This window comes from Pseudophryne corroboree, chromosome 2 (genome assembly GCF_028390025.1).
Source record: "Pseudophryne corroboree isolate aPseCor3 chromosome 2, aPseCor3.hap2, whole genome shotgun sequence".
Lineage (NCBI taxonomy): Eukaryota > Metazoa > Chordata > Amphibia > Anura > Myobatrachidae > Pseudophryne > Pseudophryne corroboree.
In genome coordinates, this window is record NC_086445.1 from 426,678,005 (window position 1) to 426,698,643 (window position 20,639).

The 20,639-nt window shown below is 48.3% G+C and overlaps 1 protein-coding gene across 6 annotated transcripts in view; it reads right to left on the bottom strand.

Moving 5' to 3' along the window:
• Positions 1–15,744: 15,744 nt before the first annotated feature.
• SENP7 (SUMO specific peptidase 7) overlaps positions 15,745–20,639 on the bottom strand; it is a 183,985-nt gene continuing 179,090 nt past the window's right edge. For all 6 annotated transcript variants that reach the window (XM_063953579.1, XM_063953582.1, XM_063953581.1 and 3 more), the window contains one exon: positions 15,745–16,041. In XM_063953579.1, coding sequence (XP_063809649.1) covers positions 15,910–16,041 — 132 coding nt within the window. In that variant the 3' untranslated portion in view covers positions 15,745–15,909. The remainder of the gene's footprint in view (positions 16,042–20,639) is intronic.

Genomic DNA, 20,639 nt, shown 5'->3' on the forward strand with positions numbered 1-20,639 from the left:
GGAAGATCAGAGACAGGCTGGAAGCCCGTCATGCCACTGGCTTGTTAGCGGCCTTTGTGTCCTGACAACGGTTAGTGGTCTGTTGAAAACCACGTCCTCTACCACGTCTACTTCTGTATGGTTGTTCCTCTAGCACGGCCATGAAAGGACTGAGGTCTAAAAGATATTTCCTTGTAGGAACTGGTGTAGGCAATGGTAGAAAACCATAATTCTCCCCCCCCCCCGTAGCCTGAGAAATCTTTTTGTCGATTCAGGGCCAGTAACATATCTTCAGTATAAGGCAATGCCTGTTCTCCTCGTTTCGACTGAGCCTTGGCCTTCCAAGAACTCAACCACAGCGGCCTTCAGGCCACAATTAGTGGAGCTGAAAGCCAAGAACAAACTTGGCCGACATCCATAGAGGTCGTACCTAAATACTCATCCAATTTACAAATGTGATTGGTAAGAAGTATAAGCTGATCTGAGGAAAAACCCTGTTGCAGGCCTAACCTGAGCTGTTTCACCCATGCAACTACAGGCTTGTTAACCCAATTCCAACGCCAACAGGTGTAAGCAAGACTCCTGTTGTGGTATACATGGACTGTAGCATGGCCTCCAGCTTATGCTCTGAGGGGTCTGTAAGCGTAGCTGCAACTGGGACTGAAACAGTTAACTTTTGTGAAAGTTTTGAAACGGACGACTTCACCGGTGGCGATTTAGATGTCATAGCCTGTGGGAAAAGATATTTAGACAGAAATCGCTTTGTCACAGAAAAGCGTTTAACTGGTTAACTGCTTATTAAGAGATTTGAATAAAAGAAACACACAGTCGCCGTTTGTCTGCAAGCAATGAAACCTCATGTTTCAGTGCAACCTAGCAGCTGGTGCACTGCTGTAATGAGATCATCATAACCCAGCCATCAGTGACCTCACTATCTGACTCCTGGCCCAATTCTGAGATTGAATTATCAGAATGTAATTGTGAGACAAACTATGACTATTCGTAGAAACTGAACTATACATTGACTTTTGTAACCCTGCAAAGTTCTAGAAATATCCTGAGCCCACAGTGGCTGCTCAGACGGCATTAACTCTGAATAGACGTAGCCACCTCACGGTCTTTTTGTGCAGAGGACAACTGTGACTGTAAATCAGGTATTCTCACAGTTATCACAGACATGCACACAGACAGACAATAATACAGTGAGACAATGTCTGCACAACTCAGTAAAAATAACTGTAGTGTCTATAAAACAGAGTGCACCACACTTTGTTATAGAGTAAAAGTTATGAAGTTTGTGGTCACTTTGCCACCTACTAACACCCCTGCCCCTCCAGTGGCCGTGTGTTGTAGGACCGACATATTTGTGCACAAAGAAGCAGGAAGTAGGTTTGTAACCTGTGTGTTAAAATGGCGTCCAAGCATGTTTTTTTTTTTACACATACATGCACATTAACTATACCATAGATGTAAAACCGATGTATCCCTGAAAGCAATCTTAATCTAGGCTTAAAAGCTAGTTATACCCCTTATAGCAATGGCCACCACCCCATATATGTATGGGAACCTATGGACCACCATGATCTCACCCCCACCGCTTAAAACAGTGCATGTGTGCCGCGGGTGGCTTCTTCCACCCCACCCCCAGCAGTGTACACTAAGCAGCATCTGTGACGGCACCCTGTGGCGGTAGCTGCCCCCTGTGATCTGGCGGAAGCCGGAGAGCGGGGCAGGTGTCTGAGCCCTGACAGGCGCCAAGCGGCAGAGCTGTTTCTCCTGTGGTGGAGCCGCGCTGCCGGGGAGTGAGGTGGATTGTGGCAGGCGGTCAGCGGTAGCGCTGTTTGGAGCCGCAGTACCGGGAGCCGTTGTGACTGGCAGTCAGCGGTAGCGCTGTACGGAGCAGTGTTGGAGCATGACGGGTACCCAGCGGCGGCAATAATCTGACCGCCGCAGCCTGTCATATGTACCTCAGCGGGGAGCTGGCAGGTGTGGAGTGTGACGGGCGCCCAGCAGCAGTGTGAGCTGACCGCTGCTGGGAGCCGGGAAGTAGATGTCCATGTTATACATTAGTAAGCAGCTCTCTCTGCAAAACACGTTTCCGACACATGGAGGGGCGGCAGTAGTAGCTGACCGCCCCACTATCCCAGCAACCAACAGGCCCAACGGAGTTCGTTACCTTTGTGTAGTGTGGAAGCTCCGACGTGGCTTCTCTCTAAGCTCCGTCCAGCTCCTGCAGCCATGGCTGAGTCAGCTAACGCTGATGAAGGTCTACGGGTTCCGGTATGAATGGTCGACCATGTTATGGTCGACAGTCATTAGGTCGACTACTATTGGTCGACATTGACATGGTCGATATGGACAAATGGTCGACACATGAAAGGTCGACATATGAAAAGGTCAACATGAGTTTTTTTACTTTTTTTGGTGTCGTTTTTTGCGTAAAGTGACTGGGAACCCCAATTAGTGCACCGCTTCGCTCGCCATGCTTCGGGAATGGTGCCTTCGCTCCGCTACCGCTTCGCTCGGCACACTTTACCGTTCCAATCGTAGTCCATGTGGATCGTAAAGTTTGGAAAAGTTCCCCAAAAGAAAAAAGTTAAAAAACTCATGTCGACCTTTTCATGTGTCTACCTTTCATGTGTCGACCATTTTCACGTGTCGACCATGTGTCCATGTCGACCAATAGTGGTCGACCTAATGACTGTCGACCATAACATGGTCGACCATGTGAACGGATACCGGTCTATGGCGGGGCTTCTGTCTAAGAACCGACAAGCCTTCGCTGCCCAACAGCAGCACACACTCCCGGACCCACGCTTTTTAATAAGCTGGGAAGGGAGTGTGATTGATAAAAGAAAAAATCAAAAGTAAACTCTGGAATAACGCCAGGATGTGACCTTCCCTGGTGAAGGCACAAAAAAAATAAGAATTTACTCACCGGTAATTCTATTTCTCATAGTCCGTAGTGGATGCTGGGAACTCCGTAAGGACCATGGGGAATAGACGGGCTCCGCAGGAGACTGGGCACTCTAAAAGAAAGATTAGGTACTATCTGGTGTGCACTGGCTCCTCCCTCTATGCCCCTCCTCCAGACCTCAGTTAAGGAAACTGTGCCCGGAAGAGCTGACACAACAAGGAAAGGATTTGGAATCCGGGGTAAGATTCATACCAGCCACACCAATCACACTGTACAACTTGTGATAACCATACCCAGTTAACAGTATGAACAACAACTGAGCCTCAGTAACAGATGGCTCATAACAATAACCCTTTAGTTAAGCAATAACTATATACATGTATTGCAGAGAGTCCGCACTTGGGACGGGCGCCCAGCATCCACTATGGACTACGAGAAATAGATTTATCGGTAAGTAAAATCTTATTTTCTCTGACGTCCTAGTGGATGCTGGGACTCCGTAAGGACCATGGGGATTATACCAAAGCTCCCAAACGGGCGGGAGAGTGCGGATGACTCTGCAGCACCGAATGAGAGAACTCCAGGTCCTCCTCAGCCAGGGTATCAAATTTGTAGAATTTAGCAAACGTGTTTGCCCCTGACCAAGTAGCTGCTCGGCAAAGTTGTAAAGCCGAGACCCCTCGGGCAGCCGCCCAAGATGAGCCCACTTTCCTTGTGGAATGGGCTTTTACTGATTTTGGCTGTGGCAATCCTGCCACAGAATGTGCAAGCTGAATTGTACTACAAATCCAACGAGCAATCGTCTGCTTAGAAGCAGGAGCACCCAGCTTGTTGGGTGCATACAGGATAAACAGCGAGTCAGATTTTCTGACTCCAGCCGTCCTGGAAACATATATTTTCAAGGCCCTGACAACGTCAAGCAACTTAGAGTCCTCTAAGTCCCTGGTAGCCGCAGGTACCACAATAGGTTGGTTCATGTGAAATGCAGAAACCACCTTAGGTAGAAATTGAGGACGAGTCCTCAATTCCGCCCTGTCAGAATGAAAAATTAAGTAAGGGCTTTTATATGATAAAGCCGCCAATTCTGACACACGCCTGGCTGAAGCCAAGGCTAACAGCATCGACACCTTCCATGTGAGATATTTTAAGTCCACAGTGGAAAGTGGTTCAAACCAATGTGACTTTAGAAAACTCAACACCACATTGAGATCCCAAGGTGCCACTGGAGGCACAAAAGGAGGCTGTATGTGCAGCACCCCTTTTACAAATGTCTGAACTTCAGGTACTGAAGCCAGTTCTTTCTGGAAGAAAATCGACAGGGCCGAAATTTGAACCTTAATGGACCCTAATTTTAGGCCCATAGACAGTCCTGTTTGCAGGAAATGAAGGAAACGACCCAGTTGAAATTCCTCTGTAGGGGCCTTCTTGGCCTCACACCACGCAACATATTTACGCCAAATGCGGTGATAATGTTTTGCGGTTACGTCCTTCCTGGCTTTGACCAGAGTAGGGATGACTTCTTCTGGAATGCCTTTTTCCCTCAGGATCCGGCGTTCAACCGCCATGCCGTCAAACGCAGCCGCGGTAAGTCCTGGAACAGACAAGGCCCCTGCAGTAGCAGGTCCTTTCTTAGAGGTAGAGGCCACGGTTCGTCCGTGAGCATCTCTTGAAGTTCCGGGTACCAAGTCCGTCTTGGCCAATCCGGAACCACGAGTATAGTTCTTACTCCTCTCCTTCTTATGATTCTCAGTACTTTTGGTATGAGAGGCAGAGGAGGGAACACATACACTGACTGGTACACCCACGGCGTTACCAGAGCGTCCACTGCTATTGCCTGAGGGTCCCTTGACCTGGCGCAATATCTGTCCAGTGTTTTGTTTAGACGTGACGCCATCATGTCCACCTTTGGTTTTTCCCAACGGTTTACAATCAGGTGGAAGACTTCTGGGTGAAGTCCCCACTCTCCCGGGTGAAGGTCGTGTCTGCTGAGGAAGTCTGCTTCCCAGTTGTCCACTCCCGGAATGAATACTGCTGACAGTGCTATCACATGATTTTCCGCCCAGCGAAGAATCCTTGCAGCTTCTGCCATTGCCCTCCTGCTTCTCGTGCCGCCCTGTCTGTTTACGTGGGCGACTGACGTGATGTTGTCCGATTGGATCAACACCGCCTGACCCTGAAGCAGAGGTTTTGCTTGACTTAGGGCATTGTAAATGGCCCTTAGTTCCAGAATGTTTATATGAAGAGACGTTTCCAAGCTTGACCACAGGCCCTGGAAATTTCTTCCCTGTGTGACTGCTCCCCAGCCTCTCAGGCTGGCATCCGTGGTTACCAGGATCCAATCCTGAATGCCAAATCTGCGGCCCTCTAGTAGATGAGCACTCTGCAGCCACCACAGGAGAGACACCCTTGTCCTTGGCGACAGGGTTATCCGCTGATGCATCTGCAGATGCGATCCGGACCATTTGTCCAGTAGATCCCACTGAAATGTTCTTGCATGGAATCTTCCGAATGGAATCGCTTCGTAAGAAGCCACCATTTTCCCCAGGACCCTCGTGCACTGATGCACTGAGACCTGTCCTGGTTTTAGGAGGTTCCTGACTAGCTCGGATAACTCCCTGGCCTTCTCCTCCGGGAGAAACACCTTCTTCTGGACTGTGTCCAGAATCATTCCTAGGAACAGTAGACGTGTCGTTGGAATCAGCTGCGATTTTGGAATATTTAGAATCCACCCGTGCTGACGTAACACTACCTGAGATAGTGCTACTCCGACTTCTAACTGTTCCCTGGATCTTGCCCTTATCAGGAGATCGTCCAAGTAAGGGATAATTAAAATGCCTTTTCTTCGTAGAAGAATCATCATTTCGGCCATTACCTTGGTAAAGACCCGAGGTGCCGTGGACAATCCAAACGGCAGCGTCTGAAACTGATAATGACAGTTTTGTACTACAAACCTGAGGTACCCTTGGTGAGAAGGGTATATCGGGACGTGGAGATAAGCATCTTTGATGTCCAGAGACACCATATAGTCCCCTTCTTCCAGGTTTGCTATCACTGCTCTGAGTGACTCCATCTTGAATTTGAACCTTTTTATGTAAGTGTTCAAGGATTTCAGATTTAAAATTGGTCTCACCGAGCCGTCCGGCTTCGGTACCACAAACAGCGTGGAATAATACCCCTTTCCTTGTTGCAGGAGGGGTACCTTGATTATCACCTGCTGGGAATACAGCTTGTGAATGGCTTCCAAAACTGCCTCCCTGTCGGAGGGAGACTTTGGTAAAGCAGACTTCAGGAAACGACGAGGGGGAAACGCCTCGAATTCCAGTTTGTACCCCTGCGATACTACCTGTAGAATCCAGGGATCCACTTGCGAGTGAGCCCACTGCGCGTTGAAATTCTTGAGACGGGCCCCCACCATATCTGAGTCTGCTTGTAAAGCCCCAGCGTCATGATGAAGACCTGGCAGAAGCAGGGGAGGGCTTCTGCTCCTGTGAAGCGGCTGCATGGTGCAGTCTTTTTCCTCTTCCTCTGCCCCGGGGCAGAAAAGAATGGCCTTTTGCTCGCTTGTACTTATGGGAACGAAAGGACTGAGTTTGAAAAGACGGTGTCTTTTTCTGCTGATGTGGAGTGACCTGGGGTAAAAAGGTGGATTTTCCAGCCGTTGCCGTGGCCACCAGGTCCGATAGACCAGCCCCAAATAACTCCTCCCCTTTATACGGCAATACTTCCATGTGCCGTTTGGAATCCGCATCCCCTGACCACTGTCGCGTCCATAACGCTCTTCTGGCAGAGATGGACATAGCACTTACTCTTGATGCCAGGGTGCAAATATCCCTCTGTGCATCACGCATATATAGTAATGCATCCTTTAAATGTTCTATAGTTAACAAAATATTGTCCCTATCCAGGGTATCAATATTCTCGGTCAGGGAATCCGACCATGCGACTCCAGCACTGCACATCCAGGCTGAGGCGATTGCTGGTCGCAGTATAACACCAGTATGTGTGTATATACTTTTTAGGATATTTTCCAGCCTTCTATCAGCTGGTTCTTTGAGGGTAGCCGTATCAGGAGACGGTAACGCTACTTGTTTTGATAAACGTGTGAGCGCCTTATCTACCCTAGGGGGTGTTTCCCAACGCGCCCTAACCTCTGGCGGGAAAGGATATAATGCTAATAATTTTTTAGAAATTAGCTGTTTTTTATCGGGGGAAACCCACGCTTTTTCACACACCTCATTTATTTCCTCTGACTCAGGAAAAAATATTGGTAGTTTTTTCTCACCCCACATAATACCCTTCTTTGTGGTACTTGTAGTGTCAGAAAGGTTCAATGCCTCTTTCATTGCCGTGATCATGTAACGTGTGGCCCTACTGGACATTACGTTTGTCTCGTCACCGTCGACACTAGACTCAGTATCTGTGTCAGGGTCTGTGTCGACCCACTGAGGTAACGGGCGTTTTAGCGCCCCTGACGGTGTTTGAGACGCCTGGACAGGCACTAATTGATTTGCCGGCTGTCTCATGTCGTCAACAGTTTTTTGCAAATTGCTGACATTATCACTTAATTGTTTAAATACAATCATCCAGTCAGGTGTCGACTCCCTAGGGGGTGACATCACCAACACAGGCAACTGCTCCGCCTCCACATCATTTTCCTCCTCATACATGTCGACACACGCGTACCGACACACAGCACACACACCGGGAATGCTCTGATAGAGGACAGGACCCCACTTAGCCCTTTGGAGAGACAGAGGGAGAGTCTGCCAGCACACACCCAGCGCTATATATATATATACAGGGATAACCTTATATAAGTGTTACTCCCTTATTGCTGCTGTTAATATATTTATTTGCTGCCAAACGTGCCCCCCCTTCTCTTTTTTACCCTGATTCTGAAGCAGGACTGCAGGGGAGAGTCAGGGAGCCGTCCTTCCAGCGGAGCTGTGAGGGAAAATGGCGCTTGTGTGCTGAGGAGATAGGCTCCGCCCCTTCACGACGTCCTTATCTCCCGCTTTTTTGTGTAAAATGGCAGGGGATTAAAATACATCCATATAGCCCAGGAGCTATATGTGATGTATTCTGTTTTGCCACCTAAGGTATTCTGTTATATTGCGTCTCAGGGCGCTCCCCCCCCAGCGCCCTGCACCCTCAGTGACCGGAGTGTGAAGTGTGCTGAGAGCAATGGCGCACAGCTGCGGTGCTGTGCGCTACCTTAGTCTGAAGACAGGATGTCTTCTGCCGCCGATTTCACTGGACCTCTTCGTCTCTTCTGGCTCTGTAAGGGGGACTGAACCTGTGATCGTCCCTCTGGAGCTAGTGTCCAGTAGCCTAAGAAACCCGATCCACTCTGCACTCAGGTGAGTCCGTTTCTTCTCCCCTTAGTCCCACGATGCAGTGAGCCTGTTGCCAGCAGGACTCACTGAAAATAAAAAAACCTAACTAAACTTTTATTCTAAGCAGCTCAGGAGAGCCACCTAGATTGCACCCTTCTCGGCCGGGCACAAAAATCTAACTGAGGCTTGGAGGAGGGTCATAGGGGGAGGAGCCAGTGCACACCACCTGATCCTTAAGCTTTTATTTTGTGCCCTGTCTCCTGCGGAGCCGCTATTCCCCATGGTCCTTACGGAGTCCCAGCATCCACTAGGACGTCAGAGAAAGGGGGCTGAATATGCAGCACTCCCTTAACAAATGTCTGAACTTCAGGTAGTGAAGCCAGTTCTTTTTGGAAGAAAATCGATAGAGCCGAAATCTGGACCTTAATGGAACCCAATTTTAGGCCCATAGTCACCCCTGATTGTAGGAAGTGCAGAAATCGACCTAGCTGAAATTCCTCCGTTGGGGCCTTCCTGGCCTCACACCACGCAACATATTTCCGCCATATGCGGTGATAATGGTTTGCGGTCACTTCTTTCCTAGCTTTAATAAGCGTAGGGATAACTTCCTCTGGAATGCCCTTTTCCTTCAGGATCCGGCGTTCAACCGCCATGCCGTCAAACGCAGCCGCGGTAAGTCTTGGAACAGACAGGGCCCCTGCTGCAGCAGGTCCTGTCTGAGCGGCAGAGGCCATGGGTCCTCTGAGATTATTTCTTGAAGTTCTGGGTACCAAGCTCTTCTTGGCCAATCCGGAACAATGAGTATAGTTCTTACTCCTCTCCTTCTTATTAGTCTCAGTACCTTGGGTATGAGAGGCAGAGGAGGGAACACATACACCGACCGGTACACCCACGGTGTTACCAGAGCGTCCACAGCTATCGCCTGAGGGTCCCTTGACCTGGCGCAATATCTTTTTAGCTTTTTGTTGAGGCGGGACGCCATCATGTCCACCTGTGGCCTTTCCCACCGGTGTACAATCATTTGGAAGACTTCTGGATGAAGTCCCACTCTCCCGGGTGGAGGTCGTGTCTGCTGAGAAAGTCTGCTTCCCAGTTGTCCACTCCGGGAATGAACACTGCTGACAGTGCTAACACATGATTTTCCGCCCATCGGAGAATCCTTGTGGCTTCTGCCATTGCCATCCTGCTTCTTGTGCCGCCCTGTCGGTTTACATGGACGACCGCCGTGATGTTGTCTGACTGGATCAGCACCGACTGGTGTTGAAGCAGGGGTCTTGCCTGACTTAGGGCATTGTAAATGGCCCTTAGTTCCAGAATATTTATGTGTAGGGAAGTCTCCTGACATGTCCATAGTCCCTGGAAGTTTCTTCCCTGTGTGACTGCCCCCCAACCTCGAAGGCTGGCATCCGTGGTCACCAGGACCCAGTCCTGTATGCCGAATCTGCGGCCCTCTAGAAGATGAGCACTCTGCAGCCACCACAACAGCGACACCCTGGTCCTTGGAGACAGGGTTATCAGCCGATGCATCTGAAGATGCGATCCGGACCACTTGTCCAACAGATCCCACTGAAAGATCCTTGCATGGAACCTTCCGAATGGAATTGCTTCGTAAGAAGCCACCATCTTTCCCAGGACTCGCGTGCAGTGGTGCACCGACACCTGTTTTGGTTTTAGGAGGTCTCTGACTAGAGATGACAACTCCTTGGCCTTCTCCTCCGGGAGAAATACTTTTTTCTGTTCTGTGTCCAGAACCATCCCCAGGAACAGTAGACGCATTGTAGGAACCAGCTGCGACTTTGGAATATTCAGGATCCAGCCGTGCTGTTGTAGCACTTCCCGAGCTAGTGCTACACTGATCAACAACTGTTCCCTGGACCTCGCCTTTATAAGGAGATCGTCCAAGTACGGGATAATTAAAACTCCCTTTCTCCGAAGGAGTATCATCATTTCGGCCATTACCTTGGTAAATACCCTCGGTGCCGTGGACAGACCAAACGGCAACGTCTGGAATTGGTAATGACAGTCCTGTACCACAAATCTGAGGTACTCCTGGTGAGGAGGGTAAATGGGGACATGCAGGTAAGCATCCTTGATGTCCAGTGATACCATGGAATCCCCCTCGTCCAGGCTTGCAATCACCGCCCTGAGCGATTCCATCTTGAACTTGAACCTTCTTATATAAGTGTTCAAGGATTTTAAATTTAAAATGGGTCTCACCGAACCGTCCGGTTTCGGTACCACAAACATTGTGGAATAGTAACCCCGTCCTTGTTGAAGGAGGGGTACCTTGATAATCACCTGCTGAGAATACAGCTTGTGAATCGCCTCCAGCACTGCCACCCTGTCCGGGGGAGCTGTCGGCAAGGCAGATTTGAGGAAACGGCGAGGGGGAGACGTCTCGAATTCCAGCTTGTACCCCTGAGATACTACTTGTAGAATCCAGGGATCCACCCATGAGCGAGCCCACTGGTCGCTGAAGTTCTTGAGACGGGCCCCCACCGTACCTGGCTCCGCCTGTGGAGCCCCAGCGTCATGCGGTGGACTTAGAGGAAGCGGGGGAGGACTTTTGTTCCTGGGAACTGGCTGTATGTTGCAGCTTTTTCCCTCTACCTCTGCCTCTGGGCAGAAAGGACGCGCCTCTAACCCGCTTGCCTTTCTGGGGCCGAAAGGACTGTACCTGATAATACGGTGCTTTCTTTGGCTGTGAGGGAACATGGGGTAAAAATGCTGACTTCCCAGCTGTCGCTGTGGAAACGAGGTCCGAGAGACCATCCCCAAACAACTCCTCACCCTTGTAAGGCAATACTTCCATGTGCCTTTTAGAATCTGCATCTCCTGTCCACTGCCGAGTCCACAATCCTCTCCTGGCAGAAATGGACATTGCGTTTATTTTAGATGCCAGCCGGCAAATATCCCTCTGTGCATCTCTCATGTACAAGACAGCGTCTTTAATATGCTCTACGGTTAGCAATATAGTGTCCCTGTCTAGGGTATCAATGTTTTCCGACAGGGAATCTGACCACGCAGCTGCAGCACTGCACATCCATGCTGAAGCAATAGCCGGTCTCAGTATAATACCTGAGTGTGTATATACAGACTTCAGGATAGCCTCCTGCTTTCTATCAGCAGGCTCCTTTAGGGCGGCCGTGTCCAGAGACGGTAGTGCCACCTTTTTTGACAGACGTGTGAGCGCTTTATCCACCCTAGGGGATGTCTCCCAACGTGACCTGTCCTCTGGCGGGAAAGGGTACGCCATTAGTAACCTTTTAGAAATTACCAGTTTCTTATCGGGGGAAGCCCACGCTTCTTCACACACTTCATTTAATTCATCAGATGGGGGAAAAACCACTGGTAGTTTTTTCTCCCCAAACATAATACCCTTTTTTGTGGTACCTGGGGTAATATCAGAAATATGCAACACATTTTTCATTGCCGTAATTATGTAACGGGTGGCTCTATTTGAATGTACACTAGTCTCATCATCGTCGACACTGGAGTCAGTATCCGTGTCGACATCTGTGTCTGCCATCTGAGGTAGCGGGCGTTTTAGAGCCCCCGATGGCTTTAGAGACGTCTGGGCAGGCACAGGCTGAGAAGCCGGCTGTCCCACATCTGCTATGTCGTCAAACCTTTTATGTAAGGAGTCGACACTGTCGCGTAATTCCTTCCACATAACCATCCACTCAGGTGTCGACCCCGCAGGGGGTGACATCACATTTATCGGCACCTGCTCCGCCTCCACATAAGCCTCCTCATCAAACATGTCGACACAGCCGTACCAACACACCGCACACACACAGGGAATGCACTGACTGAGGACAGGACCCCACAAAGCCCTTTGGGGAGACAGAGAGAGAGTATGCCAGCACACACCAACAGCGCTATATAACACAGGGATTAACACTATAACTGAGTGATTTTCCCAATAGCTGCTTGTATACACAATATTGCGCCTAAATTTAGTGCCCCCCCTCTCTTTTTTACCCTATGTAGTCTGGAAACTGCAGGGGAGAGCCTGGGAGCGATCCCTCCAGCGGAGCTGTGAGGGAAAATGGCGCCAGTGTGCTGAGGGAGATAGCCCCGCCCCTTTTTTGGCGGACTTCTCCCGCTTTTTTCTATGTATATCTGGCAGGGGTATTTTACACATATATAGTCTCTATGACTATATTATGTGTTATTTGCCAGCCAAGGTACTCAATATTGCAGCCCAGGGCGCCCCCCCCCCCCCCCCCCAGCGCCCTGCACCCATCAGTGACCGGAGTGTGAGGTGTGCATGGGAAGCAATGGCGCACAGCTGCAGTGCTGTGCGCTACCTTGATGAAGACCGAAGTCTTCTGCCGCCGATTTCCAGGACCCTCTTCTTGCTTCTGGCTCTGTAAGGGGGACGGCGGCGCGGCTACGGGACCGGACGACCGAGGCTGGGCCTGTGTTCGATCCCTCTGGAGCTAATGGTGTCCAGTAGCCTAGAAGCCCAAGCTAGCTGCAAGCAGGTAGGTTCGCTTCTCTCCCCTTAGTCCCTCGTAGCAGTGAGTCTGTTGCCAGCAGATCTCACTGAAAATAAAAAACCTAAAATAAACTTTCTTTTTCTAAGAGCTCAGGAGAGCCCCTAGTGTGCATCCAGCTCAGCCGGGCACAAAATTCTAACTGAGGTCTGGAGGAGGGTCATAGAGGGAGGAGCCAGTGCACACCAGGTAGTCCTAAAGCTTTCTTTAGTTGTGCCCAGTCTCCTGCGGAGCCGCTATTCCCCATGGTCCTTACGGAGTTCCCAGCATCCACTAGGACGTCAGAGAAAAGTGATTTTCCCAATAGCTGCTTGTTTGTATCGATTTGCGCCTAAATTTATGTGCCCCCCCTCTCTTTTTAACCCATCTTGTACCTGGATACTGCAGGGGAGAGCCTTTGGAGCGTGCTTCCAGCGGAGCTGTGAAGGGAAAATGGCGCTGGTGTGCTGAGGAAGAAGGCCCCGCCCCCTCAGCGGCGGGCTTCTGTCCCGCGTTTTGTGTGACTTAATGGCGGGGGTTTGCACACATATACAGTGCTTGACTGTATTATGTGTGTAATTTTTGCCAAAAGGTATTATAATTGCTGCCCAGGGCGCCCCCCCCAGCGCCCTGCACCCTACAGTGACCGGAGTGTGTGGTGTGCTGTGGGAGCAATGGCGCACAGCTGCAGTGCTGTGCGCTACCTTAATGAAGACAGGAGTCTTCTGCCGCCGATTTCATCTGTTCTTCTGTCTTCTGGCTCTGCAAGGGGTCGGCGGCGCGGCTCCGGGAACGGACGATCGAGGTCAGGCCCTGTGTTCGAACCCTCTGGAGCTAATGGTGTCCAGTAGCCTAAGAAGCACAAGCTAGCTGCAAGCAGGTAGGTTTGCTTCTCTCCCCTCAGTCCCACGTAGCAGTGAGTCTGTTGCCAGCAGATCTCACTGAAAATAAAAAACCTAACAAATACTTTCTTTCTAGCAAGCTCAGGAGAGCCCACTAGGAGCACCCAGCTCTGGCCGGGCACAGATTCTAACTGAAGTCTGGAGGAGGGGCATAGAGGGAGGAGCCAGTGCACACCAGATAGTACCTAATCTTTCTTTTAGAGTGCCCAGTCTCCTGCGGAGCCCGTCTATTCCCCATGGTCCTTACGGAGTTCCCAGCATCCACTAGGACGTCAGAGAAACACAGAGGCATCTTGGGAGTATGGAAGGGAAGGAAGGTTACACATTTAAATATTTAAATGTGCCTATCCCTGCTATCGCACCGTCCATATCCCAAGAGTACTCCAGTGACCCCTAGTGGATGAAAAAGAAAGGTGTATTTTTACTAAATGAAAATTCAGAATAGTATGCATGTCTGGCTAAATGCCCATGACACTGCCAGAAGATTGTTCTCTTTTGACCCTCCACCTAGTTGGCACCCAGTGCACTTATGAAAGAAACGTCCGAGATGCGTCAGACTCAAATTCCCGAAGGTAAGCAAAACTGCGTATGTACGCTATAGCACGTGTGTAGTTTGCTATAATTGGCTAGATGCAGCCACATACAGAGCTGCATGTGACTCAGAATCCGGTCCGGTACATGACAGCCTGGACATGAAGTAGCAGGAGCCATTGTTATGCACATTATTGCTCTTTATTATATAGCATGATATTACGCTGCACCATATTAACAGGTATTAACAAGATTGTGTCCCTCACACTACCAGCAATTTATACACACACTGGAATTAGAAACTGTACTCACAAACAAATTTGGAGACGTCTCTATTATTTCTAGCATTGTGGAACTTATTCAGATACAGTACATGAGAAGTGACACTTTGGGCTCTCCATCTTGGCTGCCAGCCTTGTGTGCCCAGTATGATAGCAGAAGGTTGAAATTTCCTAAACACAACACTGTAGAATTTATATTTGTATCTTTAACTACTAAATAGCATTTTGCTTACCAAATAGCAAAACACCTAAAAAAGTATTGTAATTTAAAATTTTACAACAAAGGTTTGTTTGGCCATGAAACATTTCTAAAACTAGATAAAATCTCCCATGAGTGCACATAAACATTGTAGAATGTGTAAGGTGTATGTGACTAGTGTTACAGCACTATACTGCATATATTCCCCCTCTCTTCCTTGTCTGAAATGTTTCCCGTTTGCAGTCAATCACACCAGGGAAAAAGCTCACAGCAGCACATAGGGGTAAATGTACTATGCGGCACTTTCCAAAGCTGTAGCACTGACAGCTGTTTTAGGATAAGAGGAGCAATAATATTAAATACAAAGCTGGGTGTGTATATGTATATATATATATATATATGTATATTTATTATTATGGTCTTTCAAATCAAGAAGCGGCAGCTCTGAATAGTTCTGCATAGTAAAGTTATCCCCATAATAGTGCAAGGGATAAATGTGCAGATCTTGTGGTACGTAGTGAACTGCCCCTTGCGTGACTGTATAAGTGAGGACAGGTCACATGTGACAGGAGTAGCGTGCTGATATAAGGAGGGGGGCAGAGGTAAGCAGGAGGCCACAGTCAGACAGTCAGGGGCCATGCGGCTTACACCATGATGAGAGGCTCCCATCCATCTGTTGCAGGTAAACTCTGGTGTTATACACACTTGTGCATGAAATACAGTTAAACACACTGTTAATCAAGAAAAAGGGGAACATCACAGTTCAACAGATTTTTGTCATAGTAATGGGGAGCAAAACAGTTCTTGTTGCTAAAAATAAACATTTTCCAATCAGATACTAGAGAGAGAAGCAAACAAGGTACTTATTGTCAATATTGTATGTCATTTCAACAGAGGGACATGTCACACAAATATCAGCACAGAAAATAAGACAATCAAAAATGTGTTAACAAATATTGACAAAAAAAACTGTAATAACCACAGAGAAATATATGTTTTAAGTTAAAAACCATTTAAATAAGGCAAACCAGAGCACAGGCCATACACTGCCAGGCTAAAACTTTTGAAACCTTCATCAGCAGAAAATTGAAAAATTATTAACAAAACTTTACAAAACGTCAGTATTAATATTGTCTTTTATTTCTATAAACATTTAGCTTAGAATATAAATAATTACAAAGAAGTTTGGTTTCCTTTTGTGATATCTTTGCTGTATATACATTTAGAGAAAACTAATCCAACAGAGGGGGAGAAAGGAGTGGAAGAAAGCTGTGGCCGTCTCCTTAGCTTCTCTTAGACTGCTCTACATGCAGCCGAAGTATCAAGTCTCTGATCTCTTCTCTTTTATTCTTTACCACACAAGCAGGAAACCAGTTCTCCAGGTGCATCGGAGGATCAAAGTTCTCAATAGGATTCTAAAGAGCAGAAAACACCTTTTCAGAAAACCAAATTAAGGCTTGATTTAAAAATAAATAAATAATATTGCTACAGTACAATAAAATAATCATAAAAAACAGACCCATCAATTATATAGCATCAGCACATTCCATGGTGCTTGGAAACAATACAGTGTATGTATATATATATATGTATACATGTATATATGTACATGTATACATATATATGTATGTACAGGGTGATTCAAAAGTCCCAGTACACCCTTTTGTTTCAAAAACAGCGCAGGAAATGGGAAAATTGAATATTCCAGTAAGGTATGGGTGAGGTGGGCTATCTTCTAGGGTATGTACCAAACATGGGCGCCATCTTGAAATCGTCCATCTTGAATCTAAGTCAGTTTTTTCAAATGGTAAGGGGGTTGTGTAACATGTCAGACAACATAAGAATTTACTGAAAAGTTTATTGCTGCAAACATATTTGAAATAGCAGTTAAGGTTCAAAAGTTACAACTCTTTTTTTGTTGCAGGTAACTGAAGATGGCTTTGACAAAAGAGGGGAGAATTGAGGTCATTTCGATGTCTGGAGAACGAAGTTTCTGCGTCATAGCTGCAGATTTTAACAACCGGCACCCAGAAAGACCCCCAATTTCACATAACACTGTCAGCTGCCTAATTTCCAAATTCTGAGAAACTGAGATTATGGCTGACAAGTCACGGAGTGGCCGTCCAAAAAAGTGCTACTGACAAGACAACCTCAACAATGGTTTTGGCTCTTCACGAAGGTTGCCAAAACCATGCCAAGCCCACCTCTCCCATACCTTACTGGAGTATTCAGTTTTCCCATTTCATGCACAGTTTTTGAAACAAAAGGGTGTACTGCGACTTTTGAATCACCCTGTATATAAAAAAACAGCAGGTTATTAACAGATAGAAAAATAGGTAAAAGAATCCTGCACAGGTAAGGAAGGATGGCGAATGCAGTTGAAGGGGGAAAGCAGCACCGCAAGAGAGAAGGAACTACATTGCTTGGGAAAGGGTACAGTGTGACCTTTCCAAGGTCCTGTTCAAATCATGAATAATTGTTCTGTAATTCTAAGACCCTCACTGTCCTGGATAAAAGGAGAGTTATGGTAGACTTACCATTGTTAACTCTCTTTCTGCAAAGTACATTGGGTTTCACAGGGAAACATCAGGGTGTAGAGTGGATCTGGATCCAGAGGCACCAACAGGTAAAGCTTTAGCTGTTACAGGATGCATAGGGGCCTCCCTCTATAACCCCGCCTCCAGGCACTGTGAGCTCAGTTTTGTTAACCAGTTCAATGCAAGAAGCAGGCAAGAGAGAAGGCAGATGTTAGTTACATAAGAACACAATCTCACGCAGGAGAAGGTACCAGTGGCAAATGTCATAAAAACCCAAAGAAGCTAGGTGCGTTCTTCACAGAAAGAGAGTTAACAATGGTAAGTCTACCATAACTTTCCTTTTATGCAGCAGGGTACATTGGTTTCCACAAGGAAACATTGGGGATGTCCAAAAGCAGTTCCTCTACGGAGGGGACACGCCTTAGCGGATATGAGAGTCTGGAAGAATCCTGGGAGGTGAAGGTATCAAAGGCATAGAACCTACGAAACGTGTTCACTGAGGACCACATAGCCGCCTTGCACAATTTTTCTGGGGACGCGCCACGGCGGGCCGTCCAAGAAGATCCAACAGGCCGAGTAGAATGGGCCTTAATCGCAGACCGGGACCACAATCTCTTGGTTAAGGTGAAATGACGACACCACCTTAGGTAAATAACCAGGTCGAGTTCGTAGAACCACTCTGTCATAGTGAAAAATCAGAAAGGGTGGACGACAGGACAAAGCGTCTAAGTCTGATACCTGTCTGGCAGAAGCAATGGCTAGCAAGAACGGGACCTTGGCCGTGAGCCATTTAAGGTCCACCAATTCAAGAGGTTCAAACTGAGACTCTTGAAGGGCTTCAGTACAGCAGACAGATCCCATGGAGCCACTGGGGGGGTGGCATAGGGAGGCTGAATACATAAAACACCATGAATGAACGTGTGTACGTCAGGGATAGGGGCAATTTTGCGCAGAAACCAAACTGACAAAATATGAACCTTGAGGGAGGCCATGCGAAGACCTAAGTCCAGGCCTCTTTGCAGAAAAGCCAGAAGTCTGGAAGTTCTGAATCTATGGGCGTCATAATTCTTATCAACACACCAGGTGAAGTAAGAATGCTGACTTGTAGTCCTTCAGCATAGTCTGAATAACAGCCTCAGATAACCCTTTTGACCTTAGGAGTGATGCTTCAAGAGCAACGCTGTCAAAGCCAGTCTGGCTAGGTCCAGATAAGAGGCAAAGGCCTTGCCATAGGAGGTCTTGACGCTGAAGAAGTAGAAGGGGATATTCTGACAAGAGACCCTGTAGTTCCGAGAACCAGTGCCGTCTAAGCCACGCAAGAGTGACCAGAATCAGCCGTCCTTCCTGTTTGAACTTCCGAAGTACCCTGGGCAGGAGTGACACCGGAGGGAATATGTAAGGCAGCTGAAAGTTCCATGGAACTGCCAATGCGTCCACAAACGCTGCCTGAGGATCCCTGGTTTGTGATCAGAGACTGGAATCTTGTGATTGTGTCGAGACGCCATGAGGTCCACATCTGGCCAACCCATCTGATTACCAAGAGTTGGAAGACTTCAGGATAGGGAGGCCAATCCCGGGCCATTTTTTCAATTCCGGGTATCGGGATTGAAAAATGGTCAATCCCGGGATTCCCGGGATTGGCGTTTCCCTGTGTGGCCGGCCCCCCTCGACCCACCAGTCCCGCACACATACAACTGGTAACTCACCATACACTGGGTCCGGGTCGGAAACTTCAGCTGCACTCTCCCTGTGGCTCCCAGTGGCGTGTGGCGGCTCAGCGTGACCTCTCACTGCACATCACGCTGCACTGGCGAGCCAGGAGGAGTAAGCTGTGCAGCGTCTGAGCGTCCTAAGGACACTCAATGCTGATCCTTCAATCCCCGGAATTGGAGCTTCCAATCCCGCGATTGAATCCCGGCCATTTTTGCGCCTAAATCCCATGATCCTGCCGATCTCGGGATTGGCCTCCCTACTTCGGGATGACTCCACTCCCCAGAGTGAACGTTCTGGAGACTGAGGAAGTCCGCTTCCCCATTTAGGATGCCTGGAATGAACACTGACGATTTTGGACATTTCCCACATTGCCATGCGGCTTCGAGTGCCGCCTTGATAGTTTATGTATGCCATCGTTGTGGTGTTGTCCGACTGTACCTGAAAAGGCCTGTTACGTGCCAGAGACAATGCGTTGAACACTGCTCTAAGCAGTGTTCAACGCACGTTGATTGGAAGGAGAGATTCTTCCCTGGTCAAATGATCCTGAAACGAGTGTTGCTCAAACACCGCTCCCCAGTCCCGAAGTCCGTTGTTAGTAGGACCCAGTCGGGGATCCAGAAGGGACGCCCCTGCTCAATTGCTGGTCCTGGAGCCACCAGGTCAGCGACAGACGAACCTCCGGAGTCATGATACGATGAGGTAGGTCGTCCCACTTCGAAAGGCTCAATCTTTGTAGAGGGCGGGAATGAAATTGAGCGCACTCGATAACATCGAAGGACGACACCATCGGGCCAAGAATTTGCGAGTCCCGCCCCGTCATGCAACAGGCTTGTCATGTTTTGCAGCAGGCTGACGGGCTGCCCAGGGCTGTTTTGCCTTGGGTTTGGGTGTTCTGGAAACACGAGGTTGTCTAGGGTATGACTGACCTTTTGCTTTCCCTTGCGGTCGAAAGGAGCGAAAAGTGGGGGTTATTGCCTTCTGAGAAGGATTAGTAGTGTGGAGAAAAGCTGTCTTAGTAGCACAATTTTATTCAGGTCTTCCCCAAACAAAATGTCCCCTGTGAAGGGGAGGACTTCCAAAGTCTTCTTGGAGTCCAAGTCCATGACCTCAACCACAGTATGCAGTGCGCCAGGACAGACGTAACCGTTGCCTTGACTGCCAACACTCCCGCCTCAGAGGACGTTTTTTGATTGTAATAAGAAGCGGTGTAATATGAGTATTGTCTGGCAGTTTCAGAGATATACTCGGGTAGCTTTTCCCCTAACGCCTGAACCCACGCCTCAATACCTTTTGCAGCCCAAGAGGCAACTATAGTGGGGTCTATGAACAGCCCCTGTAAGGGAGTATATAGATTTCAGGCAGCCCTCAACACGCTTATCTGTTGGCTCCCTCAGAGTGGTGACAGTGGTGGCAGGCAGAGTGGATGACACCACTAGACGAGCTAAAGCCCATTTGTGAACAGAGAATTTCTTCCCAGGATTAGACAAGGCTTCCTGTCTGATGTCCACTAAATGATCAGAATGGGGTAATACAGTTTTAACCACCTTCTGCTGTTTAAACTTGTCAGGTTTCTTTGCCACAGTAGTCGAATCCTCCTATTCAGTGATTTGAAGGATATGCTTAAGAGTAACCACTAGGACAGGGAGATTCCTCGTCAGAAACACAGGATTCAGTGTCAGACAGGACAGTATGCTCCTCCTCCTCTTAAGATGAGACATCAGAGAGGTTTGTAGACTGTGAGGAGGAAGCAGCCTGCTTAAAGG